At 33.4% G+C, this 23,834-nt stretch overlaps 1 protein-coding gene across 1 annotated transcript; it reads right to left on the bottom strand.

Moving 5' to 3' along the window:
• Positions 1-260: 260 nt before the first annotated feature.
• On the bottom strand, positions 261-18,111 carry LOC132716627 (mitochondrial potassium channel ATP-binding subunit-like). The gene is made up of 18 exons (XM_060699935.1): positions 17,872-18,111; positions 16,303-16,657; positions 15,084-15,239; positions 14,451-14,596; positions 12,973-13,048; positions 12,034-12,174; positions 11,167-11,252; positions 10,527-10,624; positions 8,676-8,781; positions 7,394-7,466; positions 6,681-6,800; positions 5,668-5,740; positions 4,826-4,959; positions 4,488-4,559; positions 3,482-3,660; positions 2,841-2,899; positions 2,022-2,110; positions 261-503 (listed from the first exon to the last, which is right to left on the bottom strand). Exons 1-18 carry the CDS (start codon positions 17,937-17,939, stop codon positions 405-407), a joined length of 2,130 nt encoding a protein of 709 aa, XP_060555918.1. The 5' UTR covers positions 17,940-18,111; the 3' UTR covers positions 261-404.
• Between the last annotated feature and the right edge of the window lie 5,723 nt (positions 18,112-23,834).

Below are 23,834 nucleotides of genomic sequence, written 5' to 3'. Positions count from 1 at the left end.
CTGGGGTCAAAACTGGCCCTGCCCCAGGGGTGTCATTGTTTTTAACTATATGTGTATAGTAAAAACTTTAAAAAAATCTTCTTTTAAAAAGCCCAATGAGCTAGAGCTTAAATGTTTAGCATGAAACATCTTCTTATGGGTGTCTACCAAGTTTGTGCAAATAAAAGCTCTTGGGTTAAATTGGCTCTGCAACGTTGGGGGGGGGGGGGGTTGGGGGGCCTATATACAGGTGAGCGACCTCAGGGCCATCATGGCCCTCTTGTTTTAATACTCTTATTTAATATTCCGGCACAATGAATTAATAACACATAATATACTTCAAAACTGTTCATTACTTCTTATTTTCTAAAAATATTATATATAAATATTACAAAAAGTTTTATAAATATTTTTGTAGCAAAATTTTAGAATTTAAAATGCTGTATTTCCTCTTCAATCTCTTGTTGTTGGATAAGTTCCCAGTAAAGTCCTTTCTTCTTCTTTAAACTGTCATGGTTACCGATCTACAATGATAAAATGATGATGATGATTATAATGTTGACGATGATGATTAATAAAATAATAATCATGGTTCCCAATCTGCAATGATTAAATAATGATGATGACGATGATGATGATTAATAAAACAATAATCATGGTTCCCAATCTACAATGATTAAATAATGATGATGATGATAATGACGACGATGATTAATAAAACAATAATCATGCTCCCCAATCTGCAATGATAACATAATGATGATGATGATGATGACGACGATGATTAATAAAATAATTATCATCGTTATCAATCTGCAATGATTAAATAATGATGATGATGATCAAGATGTTGATTAATAAAATAATAATCATGGTTCCCAATCTGCAATGATTAAAGTATGATGACGATGATAATGACGATGATAATTAACAAAATAATAATCATGGTTCCCAATCTACAATGATTAAATAATGATGATCATCATCATATTCCACTTAGGTCGAAAAGCCTAAAAACTTGAGCTAAAATCAATTTTGCGTCATTTCTCACAAGTACAAAAATCATTCTAGCAAAACAGTGAGCAAATAGCCGAAAATTTGCACACAAATAATGGATGTAGACCTATATCAAACAGAAATCTCCTAAAAAATTGCCAGTCATGTCGAAAAACCTTAGTGGAGTCCCTTTAATGAAATAATAATCATACAAAAGACATGGCTTTCCCATGAAGAAAAATATGGAAATTTGTGATTAGACTCAGTGATTTGATTAAACACATAAAGCAAGGAAACATGATTGGTTCATGGTTCAAAAATTTAACACTTGTTTATAAATAAACATTCAACTTTCCATTTCTAATTCCTAAACATAATAATGAACTTATCATGTTGAATTTGTGTACAGACTCAATCAAACTGAGTCTGCAATTTTCATGTAATTTTATTGTGATTAATGCTTCCGCAGGATTACATTTTGTCCAGATTTTTTTTTTACATATTAGCACTGCTTTTGATTTTGTGTTATTCATTTAGGTATCAGAATTCTGAGTGTGAGAAGATAAAGTACTTGTACATAGCATGGCAACATTGCACAGAAGAGAAGCCTGGAACAGCACCTCAATTTAAGCAGCTGAATTTTTTTTTTTTTTTTGTTTTTTTTTTTAGTCCTGGCTCCAAATGATTGCCATTATCACATACAAAAAGTCCATGGCTGAGTGGTTAAGGTCATTGACTTTTAACCACTTGCTCCTCACCGCTGTGGGTCCGAACCCTTCAAAGAACTTTGGATTCTTTCATGTGAGGAAGAAGCTATCCAGCTAGCTTACCGAAAACTGGTGGTTCTACTCAGGTGTCTGTTTATGCCTGAAATAATGCACGGAAGGGCACCTGAGGTCTTCCTCCAGCAGTAAACTTAGAAAGATGCCATATTATGATCTCTATTGTATTGATGCAATATAAAACCCCTTCCCAATAACACCCTCTGTGCCCCCACCCCCCTCCCCACCCAAAAACAACAACAACAACAAATAACAAAACCATACCTCCACAATTTTGCCATTAGCTACTACTGCTATAACATCGGCATCTCGTATAGTACTCAATCTATGAGCTATCACCAGGACAGTACGCCCTATATAGAGAAAAAAAATGTGTTATTTCTTTATGGATTTACGTTTACAATGCATTTATTGGATTAAAATCATAAACATCAATAGTTTTAACTGGGATAGTGTATTTTGCACCTTGTGACCTTTTTTGACCTTGATCACATGACAAGAAGATAGTCAAGGTGAAAGGAAGTCTTCTGAATTTGCTTTTTAAGAACTACACACGATACAATTTATATCCATTTGTTACCATTTACTAAAACATATGCTCTATTTTAACAAGTAATTATTAGAAATACTAATCGAAAATACTTTTCACACAAAAAAATAATCATCAAAGATATTTTAGCTTTTATTTACAGATCATTTTGCTTATTTTTGGCATATTAAGTCTCAGAAATACTATCAATTTTATTCGTTAAAGTTTCCCAAAAAATACTTATAAGCCATCTTCATGAACTATCTTCTGCTAGTTTTGCTCTATTAGCAATTGGTATGATTATCTTAAATTTGTATTTTGTATGGAAGTCAAAATACTTCTTTGTTTACATTTTGCTACCTTCACAACACATTACTGCACATTCAATGTTACTTTCTTCAGTTGTTAAACATCTAACATGTCTTTAATCCATTATTAAAACATTATTAAACACAAGCTTCACTTTTCTAAAGAATTAAAAAATATGAGTTTCTGAGGCAAAATGTGCCTTTAAGATAGTATACATGTACACGGATGACTTAGATCAGCCTCACCTCGAGATACTGTATCTAAAGCTTCTTGTACTATTCTCTCAGATTCAGCATCTAGTGCACTGAAATATAAGCAAGTTATTGAATAATTTCTGTATTCACATAAATTTGTCAAACTCAAGGGCAATAACTCTGGCATTAATTAAAAAAAAAAAAATGAGGAACCATATACTTACAGAGGAACCAGTATCCCATATTCTAGACTTTAAGAGAATATGGCTTATTAGTAAATAAGCATAATCTTTGATAGAAATCATGTATCCTATTACAGGTCAGAATAAATATGAAAACAAGTGCTGTCCAGAAGGCAGAGTTAACAACAGCTCAGGGGTCATAACTCTGTAAAATGTGAACTCAAGATTTATTGAGCCTGTGCCCATTATGTTGGGTAATCACAGAGAACAATCGTGTGAAGTTTCAACCCATTGGCTCCAGTAGTTTTGTAGAAACCAATCACAAAAACCTAATGTGATGCCCGCACCGACATAGGGTGAGTACACTATCTTTCATTTTTCTTTGAAAAGAACAGTCAAGCTAAATCTAAAAATGTCTGCAGCAAATGATATATTATCCTGGTTACAAAATGAACTGTACATACACTGATCTCTATCAAGCTAAGTGTGCTATCTGAATTAAAGGCGTACCTTGTAGCTTCATCTAGTATAAGGATTGATGGATTTTTAATTAGGGCCCTTGCTATGGCAATCCTTTGTTTCTGACCCCCAGAGACGGTCACTCCTCGCTCCCCTAACACAGTTTTATACCCATTGGGGAATCCAACAATAAAGTCATGGGCATTGGCTTGTGCTGCTGCTTCAAATACCTAATATTATTAATATTTGTATAATTGTATTATTTCTATAAAAAAGCAGCATTTACTGTATTAAATGTACAATGTATTTCTGTATAAAACATGTAATAGTATTATTTCTGTATAAAACTGCATAATTTCAGCATAAAACATTAAATTGTATGATTCATGTATTAAACTTTTTTATCAATTATTTCTGTATAAGATATTTTATTATTATATCTCTTTAGTAAACATATAACTGTATTTTTCATGTGTTATAATTGGTTGCAAGCTAATTTTTTTTTTTACTTTCTTACTGAAATCCTTTAAAGCAGCATGCCTCCAGATTTATGCTAATTTTCAAGAAAATTTTGAAAATGTATTTGAATGTGTAATATTGTGAAGTAACCAAAAGGAAGCAATTTACACATTATCAATAGCGCTTACAAACTACGCAAATAACCAAAAAGTGGTTAAAGTATGCATAAATAGCCCTTACTGTGTTAGTAACGCAGTAGAAACATAGTTGTAAATACTAAAAAATCAGTCATTAATAGCTCTCAATATGTAAAATATTACTTGAATCTTGAAACTTTTTACTTTTCCTTACATCTTAGTACATTTTCTCAAGTTTTATTTTATTGAAATATTTTGACTCATCTGGAGGTATGTAGCTTTTAACTTCCAATGGACTGTTCAAAATTCAATGCTACACAAATCCAGCCTATAAAAAGGTACTGTAATTGTTATCAGTCATTACCCTTGAGGACTGCCTTAAAATATATTGTCTATAAAGTTGAAAAGTTAAAACTGTAAGCTAAATTGGCCCTAAAACAATCAGTTCAACTTATATATACCTCAATGTCTGTCGCATCTGGTCTGCCATACCTTATATTCTCTAACACAGAAGTAGCAAATAAAACTGGTTCCTGCAAAACAAAATTACAATTATAGTACTATTTAACACATTTTTTTTTTGGTTTGTTAACAGTTCTATGTTGCACAAACACAGTAGAGGTCTTATGACTGCTTTCCAGCTTTAATGGCAGTAGATGACCTTAGGTTTCACCCTATTCCGCATTGATTATTTCAGGCACAAGCCGGACAAGTCCATTTAAGAAATTTGGCATTTTTACCTTTCTCTCCCCTCACTCCCTTCATAAACACAGGTAAACACATAGGTAAACAAAATTACCTGATTAATAAATCCAATAGCCCGACCTCGAAGCCAACTAGGGTCAAGGTCACGTACATTTTCGCCATCAATAGTTATCTTTCCTGAATCAATGTCATAAAATCTCTCCAATAGTGCTGCTATAGTTGACTTTCCTGTAAAATATTATACAATACATTCACCATTTAAAGATGAAGTCCCTGGTGGGATTGGAATCACAGCAATGAGGGGCAAATGGTTTTGAAGTCAACAACTAGAACCACCTGTACGCCCCATTTAAACATATATATCTGTAACATATGATTCTTGACTTTCCTGTTAAAAAAAATGCAATACATTCACCATTTAAAGATGTCTTATGTCCATCTTTGTGTAAAATACTTAAATTGCAGAAATTTTATGAAATCTAGCAAATTCTAACTGAATATGTCTGATTGTTTATTAGACTATTTAAAAAACACACTTTTTTCAATACTTAAAACGATGTTATCCAACAAAACATAACATCTTTTCTGTGTGTACTCGAAAGATATTTATTTTACATTTTAAAAGAAACTGTGTAGCACTTATTAGTATTTTCAAATGTGAGAAAAATATATCTTTTAATAAAAAAAAAAAACAAAGACAAAACCATCCTTTTCTCTAAAACTTCATTTATGATTGGTCAATTTTCAAAACCATGAACAAAGACAACCAATCAGATGTTCAAGTTTGAATCAAATTTCAAATCCCAGCTTACATAAAAGCACACAATAATAATGCATATTACAAAGGTTCTTAACAATTGGTTGAATTTAAATTCGAATTAAAGTTCATGTATTAAAATCCAACCAATCAGAGGCAAGAATACATAAGTAACACACCTCCCCCTGATGATCCCACCAGTGCCACAGTTTTACCATGAGGTATTTTCAAACTAAAATCTTTCAACACTTCCTGAAAGATAAATACATAATCAACATCAAAATAACATTATAACCAAAAATCACACATTCGACCTTTTGGCCAAGAAAACAAGAGAAGTGTCTATTCTAAGATTCGAAAAACAGCAAAGATTTTTATCGAAAAGTGAAAATTTATTACATTTGTTGATCTTTTTCCTTCTTTCTCTATGTAATATTTTCCTCTTGCCTCTGAAAAAATAGGGGGGATTTTTTCAAAAATATGAGTGAATCCCCCCTGCAAGAGGTGTTGGTAGGACAGCCTGCTTGATTATTCTCAGTGGTTGATAGTAAAACAGGAGAATTTTCAGTCTGGATAATATAGAATTTTCTATGTTCAAAGAAGGCAATAATAGCAATGTTAGAGTTAAAGGGCTTGTTCAATAGCTCTCTCTTTTCTTCGAATAATCGAGCTAAAAAATCGGGCCAGGCCAACAAGACTTCGCAAAGAGGAAAATCATTCAAAAGAAGTCCATGCTCCATACATGGAGGTATATCATGTGATGTGACACACTTATGAAGTTTAAAGAAAATATTGTTAGCGCCTATCAGCATATGCATGCAAAATTATAGCCAATGGATACAATAAAGTAATATCAACACCAAGGTGAGTATTTTTCTTACTCAACTATATTATACTATGTAAACACACAGAAAAGAAAATCATCTTTTGTTTAATACTTTCAAATAAGTATGCACGCATATGCCGAATTTGCATAACTTATATGAATTAACCGGATGATATGTTAAATAAACTTTAACAGAAAATGTTTAAACCTTTGCCAACCAGAGCCAAGTTGAATAGCACAAATCTGTACCGTTGGAAGCTCAATGTTTATATTTTGATACTGAAATCCCTGAAACTTTGAATGGACTGTTCCAAAATCAAAAACAGGGCAAATCCATTATACAAATTGAGCAAGAATGAGACTTACCTGTTCTGGGCGTGTGGGATAACTGAAGTGTACATTAGTAAACTCTATATCACCTTGTAGAGCATGAAATGCAATCTTCTTCCCACCCTCCAGTGGAATGCTAAATTCATGGTTAATGTACTGAAAACAACAACAACAACAACAACAACAATCAATTTGCAAAATTGTTCAGAATTATAATTCTTAGTCTTATTACAAAATCTACCTGGTAATTGTTTTCAAATTGATTGTATGACAAAAGTTTTCAGGTTACAAATTTTCTAACTTATATACATGCCTGCAGACCCATTGCTCATATACTAATTTTATCTTTGTCATTCAACTTGACCTTAATCTGACCTTGAACTGTCTGCTTATACATAATACCTACTCTCCATAACAAAGGTCTTGGTGTCAAATTCTAATTTCGTTTTAAGTGAACAATAAGAATATCCTTGGCAAGCTTATTCTTAAAATTTGACCTGCAAGTGACCTTGACCTTAAATGACCTTCACTTTTTAAAACAGGTGTTTCACAAACCATGCATTGTTTCAGGATGAAGATTTATTACAAGTTATGAAGATAATTTAACCCACATTGCAAACAGACTTGAAGAAAACAAATCTAGATTACAATATACATATACTTTGAATTTAGCAGATTTTAGATACATATAAATTATATGGAACAAAAATAAATAGTAAAGAATAAGAAAAAGTAAGAATACCCAGTACCTCAAATACTCGAGATCCAGCACTCATGCCCCTAACCACTTGACCAAACAGTACTGACATCTGAGCAAGTGATCTGATTAAAAAAAGTAAAATATTAATCTTAAATTTCAAAACAAAATGACCTTAACCCAAAATTATGTTCAACTGAAAATCAAATTGTAATAATGTAGTGAACTTCCACACAGATATAGTACATTGAACAGTATTTTATATAACAAGAGCTGTCAGAGAATAGCAATGCTCAACAACTAGAAAGTGTTGTCACAAGGGTCTTTCATTGAGTAAATAATGCTTAACTATATGAATATATAGAATTGTCAAAAAAAGGTATAAAGGCTTGTTGTTAAAATGTTTTATCAAGTAAATCACTGCTTGATTATTATGAATGCAAAAATTTGTCACAAAAAAAGCACAAACCCAAGAATTTATAAGCTGAAAAAAGGGGCATAAATATGCATAAAAACAAATAAGAGTTATGGGACTTGTGCCAATCATGTTAGATAATCACAGAGAATAAGTGTGTGAAGTTTCAATCCATTCCCTTCAGTAGTTATGGAGATACCAGCTTACAGCAAAAACTAAACATAAGAAATTTCTAAGCAAAAAAAGGGCATTAATATGCAAAAAGTAATTCAGAGTTATGGGACTTGTGCCAAATCATGTAAGATAATGACAGAGAACAAGTGTGTGAAGTTTCAATCCTTTCCCTTCAGTAGTTATGGAGATACCAGCTTACACACAAAAACTTAACCAAGAATTTCTAAGTCGAAAAGGGCATAAATATCCAAAAAAGCAAATCAGAGTTATTGGACGTCACTTGTGCCAATCATGTTAGATAATCACAGAGAACAAGTGCGTGAAGTTTGAATTCATTCCTTTCAGTAGTTATGGAGAAACCAGCTTACACGCAAAAACTTAACCAAGAATTTCTAAGTCAAAAAAGGGGCATAAATATGCAAAAAAGCAAATCAGAGTTATGTGACTTGTGCCAATCATGTTAGATAATCACAGACAACAAGTGTGTAGATTTTCAATCCATTACTTTCAGTAGGTATGCTTTGTAAATGTTCTTAGTGAATTTTCATAACTTATAGACATCAAAATAATTGATTTTTTCAAATGTGTATCGATTATTGATCAACAGAAAAATATCAACGATACAATATCCTCTCTATCAACAGCTCTACTAGTTGGACTGGTGAATGAATGACTTTATATTTCCTCACATAAAAACCTTTAAATAATCAACAAATGTCAATAAAAAAGTAAGGGTATAACAAACCTTTCAACAGTTTGTGTGGCCACTAAAAAAGACATAAGATCTCCAGCTGTTATGTCCCCTCTAGACATAAACTGTCCTCCAACAAAGAGAGTTCCCAACACTATACCTGTCATATTAAATGATTACATGACATGTCATTAGTACTATGTAATAATGATGATTTTAAGATCCTTAACACAATTTTTTTATGGTTTTATATCATATATATACATACATGTGAACTTTTATTCATGATCAAGTGGGAGTTTTTTCTTCAAAAAGAGGGAGATTTTAGAATTTGCAATAAACAAAGAACAAAGTTCTGACATCAAAAATAGGGAGATTTCTTTAATTTGTGAAAATACCCCTTATTTTAAGAAAAATCTTTGCAAATATGGCTGCAGCAAGTGGTAGTCTCCCGCTAAAAGTGGGAGAGTTCACATGTATGAATATGATGCTCAAATTAAGATTTATTAATTTTGCAAGTTCCAAAAAGCCTTATCTATAAGGATATTACTGAATTTAACATTTCATGTAAATAAAGTGAGGTAATAAAAAATTTATTTTCTATAAAATCTAAGTCATTTTTTTCAATAAGAAATGAATGCATATATTTTAATGATAACATATAATATTTTTCTACATGTACAAATAATTGCAGTACATATTTTACATATTCTTCAATGTTTGAAAATTGTTTTATAAGCATATTTATATACAATTCATATACATGTATATATAATTTCACTTAAGTGTGGTACATGACGTATACAACCCCAAATACAACATACAGGAATACTTAGGCAAATTAATGACAAAAATATTAAAATGATCTTATGTACCCAAATCATGATAAAATCACATTTTTTAAAGTCCCAGCATGAATTTCTGTATACATTCTATATATTTTGGGTTTGAAGCGTAAATACATCTATTTGGGTTTGAAGCATTAATACATCTATATATATGTTGAACGAAATTAAGACGCTGACAAAATTACAGAATAACAAGTAATGAACTTTGAACAAATCCTGGAAGTTGCGATAACAGATATTGTGGATATTCTATGATTGAAACAAATCTAAGTCATTCATTTCATGTTTTTAATGTCTCCAGAGTTTACTTAAACAACTATTTTGTGAAATCGTAACGCTCTAACCTGACCCTCATGGGTCAAGTTCGGAAACCACCATTCTTATTTAATAAAAGTTCATACAATGAAACAGTCAAAGTTGAAACCTTAAAACTGATGCAAGTTTGATAAAGATTTTTGATACTGTACCCAGTTTAATATTACAGTTGGGAGTACTTTCAACTTTAATAAGGTCTATAAACTGAATAAACAATATATAATTATTATTTCTGTCACTAACAATAGTGCTCAACTATTCACAGTGCCTGATACTGGACAATGTAGAATTTTCAAAAAGGCCCATAACTCTAACATGGATTCTGATCAAGTCAAAAAGGCCAATAATTCTGACAAAATCCATGTTAGAGTTATGGGCCTTAAAGAGTGACCCTGAATTATACTCTCAATCAAGTATGTGAAGTTTCAACCCATTCACTTTAGTTTTTTTGCAGTTATTAACTTGCACACAAATACTGAACCAAAGTGTGACACAGACACCAGGGTCAGTATAATAGCGGTCTCTATTCTTCAAATAGTTGAGCTAAAAACATCAATTAAAAAAAATATCATCGTAAATTCTGCTCAGTATTTATTTTTACATGCCTACAGGATGATTTACTGGTCTCTGGGTTACAGACCAGTGACCATTACAGACAATGATATAAAAAAATGACCTGTACAGAGTGGTTTCGACTTTAAAACCAACAAAACAAACAAAAGATAAACATTGTACCACTCACCATTTAAAGCTATATTTGCGAGACCTTGGAACATTCCTATACCCACACCAAGTCGGATATTCAACTTCCGAGCCATGTCAACTTCCTGGGAAAACAATCTGCAATAAGACAAAATAACAATTTATAACTAGATAATTTGTTTCCCGCATCTTTTTTGTGACAAAAAACAAAACACAGGAGCCTGTTATTTTATAAATAGTTAACCCTTAAGTTCATTAATCGATCATAGACCCACGTCTTGTACATTTAATACAATCATGGCTACACATCGATTAAATCTGTCATAAAAATTTGAATATAATCATGACTGTATATCCATGATACATGTATTTCCTGCAAATTTCTAATTCAAAAGTGGCTGCAAATTTCCAATTCAAAAGTGGCTGCAAATTTCTAATTCAGAAGTTGCTGCAAATTTCCAATTCAAAAGTGGCTGCAAATTTCTAATTCAAAAGTGGCTGCAAATTTCTAATTCAAAAGTTGCTGCAAATTTCGAATTCAAAAGTGGCTGCAAATTTCCAATTCAAAAGTGGCTGCAAATTTCTAATTCAAAAGTGGCTGCAAATTTCTAATTCAAAAGTGGCTGCAAATTTCCAATTCAAACATGGCTATTGATTCATGATACATTAAAATTATTTACTCATGTTCTTTGCCTTCCATTGCGAAAGCCCGAACAGTTCTAACATTTCCTAGTGCCTCATCTGCTACCCCTGTTGACTTAGATACCTGAAAACAGTGGTATTAATCTTGTATAAATCTTTAAAAAAATATCTACCTTTTTTAAAAAGTGGGATAAATCTTGTATAAACCTTAAAAAAAACTTTTTTTTTATCTTTTTAAAAATAATTCAGCTAAACCTAAAATGATTCAGCTTGACTGTTGACGACATAAATGTATCTGACAGAAGCTGACCTTCACTGCTTTGTGAGATCTTAGCCTTTGCCTGCCAGAGGCAAGAGAAGTGACACATGCAACCATTGCAGACCAAGATCATCCTGCACATCAATGTCGTCTGATCATGGTCTGCACTGTTTGCTATTCAATTATTTTGAAATTTTGTCAAAAATGATGAATGCTTTTGTCCAGATTAAAAGATGGACAAGTCCATTTAAGATATTTAGCATGGTAAGGATAAAACATGATGTTTGAGAGCAAGAAAAAAAATGGAAATTAAACAATATACACAAAGGGCCTGATGCAAAATAATTGTACTAATAAGACATTGAGAATGAGTTTGAACTGTCAGGTATGAAGACCCGAAAAAGAACTGAGCCGTGCCACGACAAAACCAACATAGTTGGTTTGTGACCAGCATGGATCCAGACCAGGATCAGGATCCATGCTGTTCCCTGTCAGTTTCTCCACTTGTAATAGAGTTGGTAAGTGAACAGCATGAATCCTGATCAGAGTGCGTGGATGTGCAGGCTGGTCTGGATCCATGCTGGTCGCAAACCCACTATGTTGGTTTTGTCATGACACGGCTCATTACTCTTCTCTGTTGCCTTACCTGAGCTTGCGCAGACTTGGACAGAGATCGGAGACCGTTGCCCATAAATGTTCCGATACCGATGATCACTGGTATAACTACACACATAATTCCGGTCAGTTTAGGCGATATTATCCACAACGCTCCTATACATCCGACCGTCTGTAACAAAATAACATAAGGATGAGTTAATAAATATAACACCAACAACAATATTTTATTATAAAATTACAAACAGCCTTGGCTATTAGAAAAGTACTTGTGTATTAGTGGTTTACAATGCCTTTGTTACAGAATGTTTCTTAAAGGAACAGAGAATCTTTTTTTTCTTTCACTAGCCTTTATAAAAGGACAAGCATCTTTCCGGGTCTGTCATACAAAAACATATGAGCCGCGTCACAACAAAACCGACATAATGGGTTTGCGACCATTATGGATCCAGACCAGCCTGCGCATCCGAGCAGTCTGATCAGGATCCATGCTGTTCGCTATTATTTTCACTACTTGTAAAAGAGTTGGTAAGCAAACAGCATGGATCCTGATCAGACTGCGCGGATGCGCAGGCTGGTTTGGATCCATGCTGGTCGCAAACGCACTATGTTGGTTTTGTCGTGACGCGGCTCATATATAATAATTATATGGGTTACTAGATAACAAATACATCTTAGAACTCAGACATTAGGCCTCAAAGTGATAAAACATTTTTTTTCTCAGATTTATCTCAAATCTCTGGATTTTCATTGGTCAGTGTACATTTGTGCCGGTTTCTTATTAATCAGTTACTGAAGAAATGTCTTAAACCTTGAACCAAGGTATCTGATTGGTCAGAAAACCAAGGTATCTGATTGGTCAGAAATTGTCACAGAATATACACTGACCAATGAAAAACCTAAGATATGTGTGAAAGGTTAGAAAAAGTTTATAACCTCAAGGCCGGGAATTCTGATAAGAAAAACTTACCTGAGTTACTGCACGTAATCCCTGAGATATACAAAGTTTGAAAGATGATTTAAAATCCTGTATATCAGATGTTAACCTATAACAATAGTAATAGAAAATTATATACCGTACTTGCACATTTAATATTGCATACATGTGACACATAAAATAACTTTAATCAGTAAAGTTTTGCACCTCCCTGTTAGCTCAATAGGGAGAGCGTTGGACTGTTAATCAAGCAATCCTGGTTTGATTTCCGGACAGTGCTTTTCACTTTCATTGTGATTGATCATGATATCCTTTCTACAGTCATGCACTGTACCTCTGCTCTGGCATGTACAAAAGTGAAGGCAACTAGTACTGGAAAACTGCTTGACAGCCTGCTCAGGAACAACGCGGTGGCTGAACTATGCTCTTGTAAATTTAATGTGGCTTACTGCTGTGATCTGGAGTGAAAACTACCAACACCAACACCATCAGTGTATTTGAAATATATTAACCCTTATCTTCCTGTATTTGCTAAATGGGCTTGACCAACTTCCAATTTAAGACCAGTCCATTATCATTTTTGGAGTTTTCAAGAAGAAAATTTGAAGTCAGTCTGCAGCCAGTATTAAGCCTGGTCAGCTGCTGGTCTGGCTCTATATTCTTGGCAAAGGCCAATCACTTTCGGTTGCATTAGGTTAAAGGTTTAAATCTTTCGAAAATAAACAAGATTTTTCAATGCCCCAAATTCAATTTTAAGCACTTGATACTTCATCTAAGCTCTTTTAATATCTACATAATTATATATATTTAGAAATATATAAAAAAAAATATTAATATTAATTAACCTACATTCCCTTCACTCTGGGACATAATATTAACGGGACAAGCCATGGAAGATATGAGCAAAGTTATCATTTCATCCAGTCAGGGGCTTAAGCGGAACCATTTGAGCCCCGTCATGACAAAACCAACATAGTGGGTTTGCGACCAGCATGGATCCAGACCAGCCTGCTCATCCGCGCAGTCTGATCAGGATCCATGCTGTTCGCTTACAAACCCTATTACAAGTAGGGAAACTGATAGCGAACAGCATGGATCCTGATCAGACTGCGCGGATGCGCAGGCTGGTCTGGATCCATGCTGGTCGCAAACCCACTATGTTGGTTTTGTCATGACGCGGCTCATTTTATCTTGCTGATTGTTGTGACAGGGTATCTGTACCCATAGAGAACATTGTATACAAGAGAAGTTAAAGCCAAATGGAGAGAGGATATAACAGTTCTATCTTATCTAAATTGCCTTTATTATTATGCTATGAAAATTCATCAAATTGATTTTTTATAACCCGTGACAAAAAATCCTCTCCCATACTGCCATTTTTTTGTTAATTTTGAAAGGGTATAATTTTGTCTGTAAATAACAGAGTGACTTATCATGTTCCAGTAGAGCTTTACTTCAAAGATTAGAAATTGAAACTCATAAAAACAATGTTCAAGATAAGAATTTCTTACCTATCTACCAGTTCTCCAGTTTTGTGTTTATCAAAAAACTGTATATCTTGTCTCAGTAAGGAATCAAATAACTTGACGCGGAGCCGAGCTGCAAGATTTTCACCAACATTAGAGAGAAGGGAAATATATGACACTGTAAGAGCACCCTGAAATATACGGTTATAAAACCAGGTCATAATCTACATGGTAAATTACAACATTAAATTTACTTTTCAAAACACTTATAAAGCAAATTATTACCGCAAAAAAGGAAAACAAGTCCAAAGATCAAATCATGGATTTTCTAATACCTGTAAAAATGGTCTACCATCTTGTATTATCATACCTTACTTATACTTGCCAGTTAGTTTATTATTTATTATTTATTATTATTATTACTTATAAAGGTTTTTCGGTCAGATTATATAACATGGCTGGCATAAATGGTTGCATAATTCAGGATTATATAACCGGAGCCACTTTGCAATGGTTATATAGCAAGCAACTGCTTATGCAAAGCCATATAGCCTGTCAACAAAGTTATAAATACTGCAAAAATGCTGTGTTTAAAAAAAAAAAACCTATGCAAAATTCATGTATATAATGAAATGTTCAAGTAATAATTCATATTTCAATGACAGAAAACACAAGTACCTGAATGAGATATGTTCCAATCAATTTTAGAGCTGGTTTCTTTATTTCTGCCATAAAATCACCTGTGGAATCTTTAGCAAACTTGGAAACAACGTTGACAACATCTCCTACCATCAATGGCAGCTTTATATTGACAAGAGCTGCGGCAAGGGCACACTGTAAAAACAACTCAGATAATGGCACACCAATATGGAATAGTAATATGTATATGGTGCTTATTGGAACAATATCAACAGTTTATTTCTGAATGAATTTGCAGGAAAACAACCTTTAAAATTTGCAGCGTAAATCCCATAAAGAATGAATTGAATTCCTACAGGTTCATTAGTATGAACGTTATTAATCTGTTTGTATGAACATTATTAACCTGTTAGTATGGACATTACTAACCTGTTAGTATGAACATTATTAATCTGTTAGTATGGATGTTATTAATCTGTTAGTATGTACATTATTAACCTGTTAGTATGAAAATTATTAATCTGTTAGTATGAACATTATTAATCTGTTAGTATGAACATTATTAATCTGTTAGTATGAACATTATTAATCTGTTAGTATGAACATTATTAATGACATTTCAGTACTGACAGGTCATGCATTGTTGCAAGCTAGAATTGCCTCCAATAAATGCCTCAAGATTTTATTATACCTTCATGTAGGACATTTAATTAGATGTACAATTCAAAGATAAAAAAACAAAACTGTATTGTTTTCAGATTGAGATAATGGTCAAGTGAACGTTATCAAACAATGATGAATATTAATTAATACACAAACTGAATGAAGTACAAGTCTGTTGCAAAAACTCAGTTGGTTACTTAAAGATCAAAGTTATAGAAGTAACATAGCCATTTGTCACTTGCTACAATTTATAGCACAGTGCAACCTCTGCATAGTAACCACCTTTTGGAGGTAAAAAAAACTGATTGTTGCTCAGAGGTGTTGATCTAGGGAGGTAAAACTTACAATGATTTTTTTCTTTGCGCTAAGTCAGTATACTGTTGTTATATAGAGATCTACAGTGGGTAGCTCAGCAAAGGTTGCACTGTATTAAGTGGCCAAAATTTCAAATGTATTAAGTGGCCAAAATTTCAAACAAAATGAAGCTGCACAAGCCCTTAAAGCATCTACAAGTATATAAATTCTTAACTTGAAGTTTTCACACTAAAATGGATTCTAAAATTTACAAGTGTGACCAATTTAGAATTATACTCACTATAATTGCTACTGAAAGAGATACAATATCCAACCATAGTAATTCAAACAACTGTTTCCAGTCAAATGGTACATCCTTTTTATTCGTGTCTTCTTCAGAGTTTACTAATCTTGAAGATTTATGGTTATGTGCCTTACATTCTAAAGTAAAACCAGCTCCTTTGATCACAAAATATCCAATGGAGAGACTAGAAAATATAACAATGTTTTCCACATGATGATGCCCCTGTGTCTCCTGTCTTGATGACTGAAAATTTGACCTGATTCTTGACTTCACACAAAGTTTCCTATCTTTAAGCCATGTGTGAATCTTTTCCTTCCATAGTTGAATGTTTGTTCTTGAAAGGACTGTATCACTAAATAAAAAGACAGACTGGTAATGGGAAAACTAAATTAATTTTTTGTCTTGTTTGTAAATAAAACAAAAACTTACTACTAGTTACTTTCTAAATCGCTTTCCCAAACGAAAATAAATTATTTATTCTCTTTAAAAGCTATTAAGCATAATAAACAACGAGACATAATTAGGATTGGCCAATTGCATTGCTTTTATTATATCAGAAATACAGAAATAAATTCAAATATAAATCATTAATTGAACTTTGCCTCTTCTCACTCCATACTTGAATGAAAGCATCACCTGTTAAATATAACAGAAAATGAATAACCATCAAAATGATCTTTTTCTTTACAACAGTAATCTAATATGATACCAGTGTACTCGATCAAATTTGTAGGGGTGGGAGGAATTGGATGGGAAAATAGACATACTAATAGAGCAATGCAATTACCTTGAGTGATTTGAAAATACCTTTCGAAACTTTATATTGATACAGTTACCTTCTCCTGTCTACAGATTGGGGTCATGATGGTGAACAAGTGTGCAAAGTTTCAAAGCCATATGTCAATTGACTTTGAAAAAATTTGAGGTATTACAAAAACTTTAACATAAGTGGTTACATGGACGCCAACGTTTGGATGACTACAGTAGCTCTACTTATTCTTATCAAATATACGAGCTAAAAATTAACGATTATATTTATACTGATCGAGTAACTTCCCCATTTCATAGGCTTAAATTTCATATCATTTCATAGCTTGAGATACATGCCCTATTTGAACAACTCTCGAGACTGCTTCATAGATTAACTGGTGTCATATGAAGAGAAATGGTTGTGACCCAAGTTTGGCTTATCTACAGTTCTTCTTGCTCTCAGCAACCCCTCTCCACCCCAAGTCTAAATATATTGAGGTGAAAAAAGCTAGATTCTGAGATATGTCAGTTCTGGGTCAGAATCTCGTAGAGGAGAGATATTGCCCAGACACGAAATAGCACAATATCTTGTCGCGCAGTATACTGTGCTATTTCGTCTCGCCTTTATGATTGTATACAATTAGTTGGACAACCCCCCCCCTCCATGTTTATTAATTATTTTTTATTTAGTGACATTATTGTATTTTGATTGGTATGTATTAAAAATAACCAAAGTAATGTATACAACGTGATGCTACAGTTGTTATGTATATTTAAGTGCAATTAATACACATAATTTAATTTTTTGCAGCTCACCTGATCGCTGGTGTCTGAAAACCGCGTTTAAGAATGGCCCCTGTCCTGACAAAATTCATCAATGACATGATTTGGCAAATTTGAATAAATTTAATCAAAGCCTCATATTGTTATTTACAATCTTTTATTATTGCTAAAGTATATAAATTTTTTAAAAGTCAATGCTATCGTTTATCCCAAAATCCTTAGACGAAAACATGCAAGTTCAATAACTTATCAGTGTCTCGTACGAATTAAGTTTTCGTGATGATTTACCAGACTTACGGTTCTACGCCGCTAAATACTACAAGTTTGCTTCTTCAAAAAGAAGCATGCGAGAGGTCTTTTTGCTGCTGTCGAAAATTTGTTTAATTCGAAAATATTTGGGGATATTTTTGCATAACAGACACAATGAATGTTTATAAATTACAAATTATTAAACAAAATAGAATTTATTATATATATTGCAATGAAAGTTTGTTTTACATTTCATCTTTTTTAATGTTTTAAAAGATTATATGCCGGAGAAATGGACTTTTTTCTTGGCGCATTAGGGATACTTTTTCTACAAAAAAAAAAATTGTAAAATTACTTAATGTAAATTAAATGATATATATCATTTACATTTGTATTTTAAATTCAGTTCCCTTTGTAGAAAAATTATATATATATTAAAAGTATTTTCAAAATAAAAGTTTCTTGTAAAGTTCAATAAGCAAATTTTCGGTCACTGTTTTGTTAAATATAAGGAAGCATTTCCTCTACATTTTCCAAAACGAGTATAAAGTATGTTAATCAAACAAGTTTACATAAAAAATGTTGATATCATTTGATTGGAATAAACAGTAAATACTGTTATATACTGTTATACTGTTATATACTGTTTATTGGAATAAACGGTATATAAAGCTGCATGCCTCCAACCACAATATTAGAAGAAAATCCATCTTGAGATACAATTTGTGCCATTTGCACCAAAAAATCTCCTTTTGCGTTATTTAGATATACCGGACCAATACACGGTTCACTCGGTCATATAATATGTTTGTTTGTTTCATTGTACGCCTTTTCCCAACAGTATTTTAGTCAAATAGGCGGGTGGTTTCCTAACCATCGTTCCTGGAGAGTTACACCAGTACTAGACAACCTTCCTCCGCGCTAAACTAAAAAAAAGCATCTCCCGGGGATCGAACCCACGCCAGAGAGCTTACTGTATTAAAAGTCATCGACTCTATCCCCTCGACCAGGAAGGCGGTATATCTAGGGCATGGTGATATTGTAGCTATAATGTTCACTGTAACTATTTATCAGAACATGAAATAGTAAAACGTTATTCAGAAAACAATACGGTAATCGATTTATACAGTTACGGAATGAAGCGTCCATGCACGTAGTGTTAAGTAACGTAAATGATATTTTCCGATTTTTCTATGTACCGATTTGTTCACTTCCATGTTAATTTTTCGTTTAAGTTAAGCCGTGTTTTGAAACGGGGCATGCGCAAAACAATTTTTGTAGACTGCTCCTAATGATTTTACGCTTAAAATGAGATTCATTCACTGCAATCAGATACGCAAAAATGGATGCCGCCAGCAATCAGTCTGAACACTATGGAGAGGTCTGATGACCTCTCCAATTATAGTTTGTTACCTATGTTAATCTGCTTGGGGGAAAAAACAAGAAAAATGAGACCGTTTTCAAAAGTAGAAGCCAAATTTGATTCTAGATCAGAAAATATGAGCTCTTTAAACATTATTTTCAAACACTTAAAATGAAACTTATGTTGGTAGTATAGGACCAAATGTTATTTTTTCATAATGGACTACAGTACGTGGTACTACCAAACATGAACTTTCAGATAATGCAACTTTTATAATCAGAAATGTTCTAGAACTTTCATACAAACAAAATAAGTGAATAAAGGACAGAATCAATTACAACGCAACACGAAATTAAAACTTTATATTAACAAGGTATCATTAGTTTTTTATTCATTAATTTATTTCAGGATAAAGAAATTTTAAAAGGCTCTGATTATTTTAGAAATTGCGGGAAAATTGTGACAAATACAAATGTAGAATTTCGGTACTGATGATGCATTATAGTTATTAAATGTGTAAACGAAATATATCGTCTATACCTCCATAGCAAATGCTTGATGTGAACATGGTAAATAACTTTTAAAAAATTGAAACGTACGTGGCTTATTATTCCAAATGTATGATAGAGTGCACGTGACACTTTGGAACACCATTTGATGTCGTCGTAAAGAATTTCATTACGATTACTCTAGCTAGGTGTCACTTTCTAGGATAACTTTGTAGCGCTTGCTTTCTGTGGTGGTGGAGACGATTTGTGTTTCCAAACCATAAATTGTCTTAGGTTAGGGGTCATTAAAATTCGTTTGTTATGACAATGTGCGCAAAGAATCTCTTGTCGTTCCTCTCCTATCGTCTCAAGAATTCCCTCGTAACTAGAACCGTTTAATCTGTTCAATGTAAGTTTTCATCAGCTGTCAACAGTCTAGGAACTCTCTAATTTATTAAAATAATATTCTCGACCGCATGAGCGTTGTTTTAAGTGCCGTGCGTGCGTAGTCTTTGTTTTCGACTCTAAAACACTTAATTATGAAAACATATTTAGTTTGAGAGAAAAGATAAAGATTTGATATCAGAATTTGTCATGTGTACTGAAATCATACATATTTTTATTATTACGTTTAAAGTGATATTATGCCCATCTAAGTGTAAATGGAGAGTGCACATGCATGTATATACTATGAAATTTGCTCAAGATAGAATTTAATTATAAACATGAAACAGGAAACTCCTCGATACCTCTAATCTACCGGTCCGCTCTCCATATTTAAATTAGTAAAGCGGGCGATTTGGTTCCCGATCTTCAATCTTTAGAAACGAACGTCAATTACGCGTTATAAATACTATGAATACATGTAGCTTCCAGGACGCAGTTCTGAAGAAGGCTTAACAGTGACATGATGCACTTTTCCAAGATGAAATTACTGAAATACTTAGTTTTGAAACAGCACGTTGTTTTTCCAACAGAAAATAAAAGCGTTTAAAGTGATATTATGCCCATCTAAGTGTAAATGGAGAGTGCACATGCATGTATATACTATGAAATTTGCTCAAGATAGAATTTAATTATAAACATGAAACAGGAAACTCCTCGATACCTCTAATCTACCGGTCCGCTCTCCATATTTAAATTAGTAAAGCGGGCGATTTGGTTCCCGATCTTCAATCTTTAGAAACGAACGTCAATTACGCGTTATAAATACTATGAAGCTTCCAGGACGCAGTTCTGAAGAAGGCTTAACAGTGACATGATGCACTTTTCCAAGATGAAATTACTGAAATACTTAGTTTTGAAACAGCACGTTGTTTTTCCAACAGAAAATAAAAGCTGAAACTTAAATCGATCTTTTGAAAATATATACTAGCGAATTAAGCTCAACTTGACAACGAATAAATGGGCATATTGATTATAATTGGCTGTTAATACCAAAATAGAGAAAAACAGAATCCCTAAAGAAAGTCCAACACGACAAAATTGAAAATGTTGCAGGCTCGGTTTGATTAAGCCTGTTCATGGACGGTACTGGAAAGTGCAAGTTACCGTCCACGCCCCCTAGCACCGGCTTGAGCAGAATTCAACATTTGACACGAAAATGGTGAAATTTTGAATTTAGAAACATCCGCAGATGTGTCCAAACCAAAGCTATCTGCTCTATTACCATTTAAAAATTATCGTGAAATACATTTGTAAAACAAATCTTCTTATTCTATGCTTTAAATTAAACTACGAGTAATTTACATTATTTTGTGGAGAGTAGCCATATATATTGCAAACACTTGATGGCTTATGCTCATAACATCATTTGAATGTATAGTTACTAGAACGGCCATTTTTTATTTCAATATAATAGCTGGAGAATCAAATTATGGCACCCCCACGTTTTCACTTGTTTTATTCCACTAATTTAATTCATTGACACATATAATTTACAACGAAACTGACTGGCACAGTTCACAGCTGTTCGAAGTTATCACAATTTTATGAAAATATATAACCAGACATTTATAATGCAAAGGATCATCAGAGCTGGCGCATGTGCAACGACACACGCCGATCACCTCACTTCATGATTCAGGGGTGCTTCAAGATTTACTCTTTAAGGGCATGACTGGTGACGTGTCCGGATTCCGTACTTGACAGCGAAAGCTGCATTTTATGCCCTTACGGGCGGATGGACCCTCACTAAGTATAGGCCACACGCACACACACATACACACACAACAAATAAAAGGCTGTCCAAATGCTTTTTTATGACATTGTTCCAGCTGGGAAGACAAGCAACATTGAACAACTGACAAAGGCCGCTTCAAAACACGACATGGGAGACAATTGCAACATTTCTCAAAGGAAGTAGTGGAGTAGGTGTTTCAAAAAAAAATGCTACATAGCGTTTGCTGTATAGAACTCGGTCTCTGTGTGCAAAATAAAGTAAAATTTTCTTATCAATTTTTAGAAATCTTACATTAGAAAAGCGTACGTTAATTAAAACCGAAAACAGGTTTTGCTTTTATGGTTTCAATTATACAAGAGTCATTTATTGTGTTGAGTAGAGGTTTGAATTTAAGAAAAAAAGTTCGGTGACAACGCTTATTCTTTTCGTGAGAAGTAGACATTGTTTGGGCCCGAACATAAGACAATTTGGGCACATAACAAACTGAAAGTACATGTATGCTGCAGACATGCAATAGAACGTAGCTATATCTATCACACCTGGTAAACAAAAGAGCTTTCTCTTTTGGAGGTATACATTAAATCGCCCTATCGCTCCTTCCGAGCTAGTGCATGTTGCCAAATCAAAGGTGACAACAATATCTCAATCTGATTAAAATCAAATCAGGCTATATAATTAACGCTATATTATGATTAGGATCTGACGACCACCAAAAGCTTACAACTTTCTCGTGACCTTTTCCTTACAAATCGTTATCACCGAATCTTAATCTGATTAACATCAGCTCAGGCTATATAATTAACGTTACATATAAGGATCTGACGACCACCAATAGCTAGCTAGGTTGTCACTTTTCTCGTGACCCTTTTCTTATAAATCGTTAGCACAGAAAGCTTCCTATACATCTTCTCCAAATCCCTCCAGAGGCGTGCACGTCGCGGAGAAGGCACACGGCAGGTCAAGGTCAAGTCATCTTAAGTACCAGAGGTGATTGGTTGACCTGTCGTGACTAACTCTGGAGGTTGGCGCTAATGAGAGCCGTTTTTGTTATCGTCAGTATGGAACATGATGCCTGGCCAGTATTGTCGTCTCCTCTACCACCAACGAACGAAGAATGGGAATATCAGGAAGACTCAGCTTGACAAAGACGTCCCCGATGTGACTACCTTAGTGGACCGGCACGGATGCTGAATTCTCGGACATATCCTGGTTATTCCGGCTCCGAGTATAAATAAACTTAAAACTGACTGTGTTCCTATACATATCATTTTTGACACCCTTCTTTAGATAATTATTTATAAACTGACCCCTCATGTAGCAAATACAATTAAAATAATAAAATAGTAGCACATACAAAATAATAAAATATGGAACAAAATTAAATCTGCATTTTTTTATCATTAAATGTCTCGTGATATAGTCACCGTGTATTCCTGCATTCGAAAAATGGAACCCCTGAAAAACAAGGCAAAGATCAATACGGATTTTAAGGACAGGAATATAACATCAAATTAATACATGTATACAGTATCTAGGTTACATTTTTATTCCCTAAAACAACACACAATAATTATAGAAAAAGTCGAAAGAGTTGCAGGCTTGGTTTGATTGAACCTGTACATGTGGGGTAAGTGCATGCTTCTGTCTACCTTACTTAGTAACCCAGGCGGTTTCAACAATTAATTTTCATGAAGAGACGTATAAATAAATAATA

Source organism: Ruditapes philippinarum, unplaced genomic scaffold (assembly GCF_026571515.1).
Source record: "Ruditapes philippinarum isolate M1 unplaced genomic scaffold, ASM2657151v2 ctg645_1_1_1_1, whole genome shotgun sequence".
In the NCBI taxonomy this organism is placed as follows: Eukaryota; Metazoa; Mollusca; class Bivalvia; order Venerida; family Veneridae; genus Ruditapes; species Ruditapes philippinarum.
This window is presented reverse-complemented; position numbering and strand designations above follow the sequence as displayed.